Genomic DNA, 2500 nt, shown 5'->3' on the forward strand with positions numbered 1-2500 from the left:
CCGGCAGCTCAGCTCCCGCAGTACCATCCCTTTCTCCTCCATGTCGCGGTTCATGGACTTCAGAGAGTCAAGGCCAAAGTTCCTTTCCCCCAATTCTTCTCAACCATGGCCAAGATATCCCCCACTACGAGTCTTTACTTGTTGTGGAAGTACCAGAGACGTCAGACGCAGTCTTTATGATTCATAATATCATCCGAGGCGCACATAGCTTTTGGCCGTGATATTAGATATAATATTATATAAATACCGATATATATTATTATTATTATTATTATTATTATTATTATTATTATTATTATTATTATTATTATATTATATGATCCAGCTCCAGGAGTCCGCAAACGGCAACCATCCCTTCACCTCCATGCTGTGGTTCAGTCTATCAGCTCATTTGCATTAAAGCTACAGGCACCGGAAACAGTGCATTCTGAAGTGACTGAATCAGAGGGGAATAGCGGTAGGCAAGATCGTTTTTTCAAAAAGCTATATCCAGCAAACAGCTTCAAAAACATGTTTTCTGGAACTCAAATACTATGTTTAACTTGTTGTGAAAACGCCATAATATGTCTCCTTTAAACTTAGAAAGACAACAGAGGCTAATAACATTATCAATTAAATGCGCCAATTATCAGAAGATGAACTGAAATTGGCTGTCCTCAAAGTCTTCAAAAATGGAGATAAACTTGATCCAAACAATTATAGAGAGATCTGTGTGACCGTTAACCTAGGGTCACATCTGCAGCATCCTAAACAAAAGAGTTTAGATTGTCTTGATGAAATAGAGACAAAGGGAAACAGGAATTTGATATATGAACATTTTTACTTGCACACAACCTTTCAGGTAAAATAACAGAAGGTGTTATTATTTTAGAGTAAGCATGGAACTGATCTGTGTATTTATACAATTAAAGAAAATGTCCATAGGTACAGATCACGTAATAGCACAGTCTTCATGTGTTTCCTAGATGCGTCAAAAGCCTTTGACCGTATCAATCATGGGAAACTGTTTGTTAAACTACAAGTGCAAGGTGTCCCCTCCTACCTAATTAGGATACTGCGTTCTGGTATACTCTCACCAAACTATGCAAGTTAGGTGGGGGATGAGTATGTCCACCCCCTCTATGTCTGCAATGGAGTGCGGCAGGGCGGAATCCTGTCCCCCCGCTACTATTCATCTGTACATGGATCATCTATCTGAAGAGCTAAAGGAGTGTAGAACTGGCTGTTTGGTGGGGGACAGCCTCATTAATCATAAGCTTCACGCTGATGATTTGGTGGTACTGTCTCCCTCCAGTGCTGGCCTGCAGCAGCTTCTTAGAATATGCTCTCAATACGGCATAATGTATGATATTCAATTTAACTCAACGAAAAACGTTGTACTGATTGCTAGAACCAAGGAGGATAGGAAGCTTGTCTTTCCTTCTTTCTCACTGGCAGGTGAACCACTAGTGGTTGTAAAGAAGGTTAAATATCTGGGACGAGAGGTCGGAAGAGATGACCTCTGTGATGATGATGATGTGCAGCGTCAGTGTGGTATACTGTATGGGCAGGCAAACATGCTGGCTCGCAAATTCTACATGTGTACTACTGATGTTAAAATGTCGCTCTTCAAAACGCATTGCACTCTACTGTATACTGCCCACCTGTGGTGTAATTATAGTAAAGCGAAAATGAAAAAACTTCAAGTGGCACATAATGATACTCTTTTTGCTTAAAACTCCCAGTGGGGGTAGTGCCAGTGAAATGTTCGGGACAAACTTTGCGCTCACTTTTAATGCTGTTCTGAGAAATGTTATGTATAGATTCATGGGCAGATTGAACACGGTCTTTGAACACGATTATTGTGTCTCTAATTGATATCTCTCAGAGTAACACAAGGTACTCATCTTCCTTCTGGACCCGAAGCTTGCATGTGTTTTAAATGTGTTTGTATTATAATTGGTAATGCCTTATATGCGTCCTTCTTAAATGTTTCGGATTGTTTCATATGTATATCTATATATATATATAGATATACATAATTATTTTTTTAATCTATGTACTGTCTATGTGGACCTTCCTGTGTCTTGAACAAAGTTATAATAATATATTGTAACATAAAGGGTTAATGTAAACAACACACACAAACACACAAACAAAACACACACACACATACTGACATGCATACATACGCACACCTACCCTGCGAGCACGTCCTGGGTAGATCTGCAACTGGAAACACGTAGAGGACCTTCTTTCATCCATCTCCATGTGGTTACTGGTCAATCAATGATTTAATCAATGTATCACAACACTTTATGTCATATAGTGCTTGCACAAATAACAACTATTGTTTGTCCATCTACTGAACTTTATACTTCTTCTGACCAACTCTGTTCCCCAAAAAAAACTACGTAATCTGTCTATAGCCAACAACCATCAACAGGTATGGTATAGTTTGTTGGTTTATGTCAGGGTAGTGTGCAATCTCTATGCAGAACATTATAACTCTCAGTTAACA

The 2500-nt window shown here is 39.1% G+C and overlaps 1 protein-coding gene across 3 annotated transcripts in view; it reads right to left on the reverse strand.

The window, feature by feature from the left end:
• txk (TXK tyrosine kinase) overlaps positions 1-2500 on the reverse strand; it is a 13782-nt gene that overhangs the window by 9729 nt on the left and 1553 nt on the right. For all 3 annotated transcript variants that reach the window (XM_030337681.1, XM_030337680.1, XM_030337682.1), the window contains exon 3: positions 2182-2257. In XM_030337681.1, coding sequence (XP_030193541.1) covers positions 2182-2257 — 76 coding nt within the window. The remainder of the gene's footprint in view (positions 1-2181; positions 2258-2500) is intronic.

The sequence above is a fragment of the Gadus morhua genome, chromosome 17 (genome assembly GCF_902167405.1).
Source record: "Gadus morhua chromosome 17, gadMor3.0, whole genome shotgun sequence".
NCBI classification, from domain to species: domain Eukaryota; kingdom Metazoa; phylum Chordata; class Actinopteri; order Gadiformes; family Gadidae; genus Gadus; species Gadus morhua.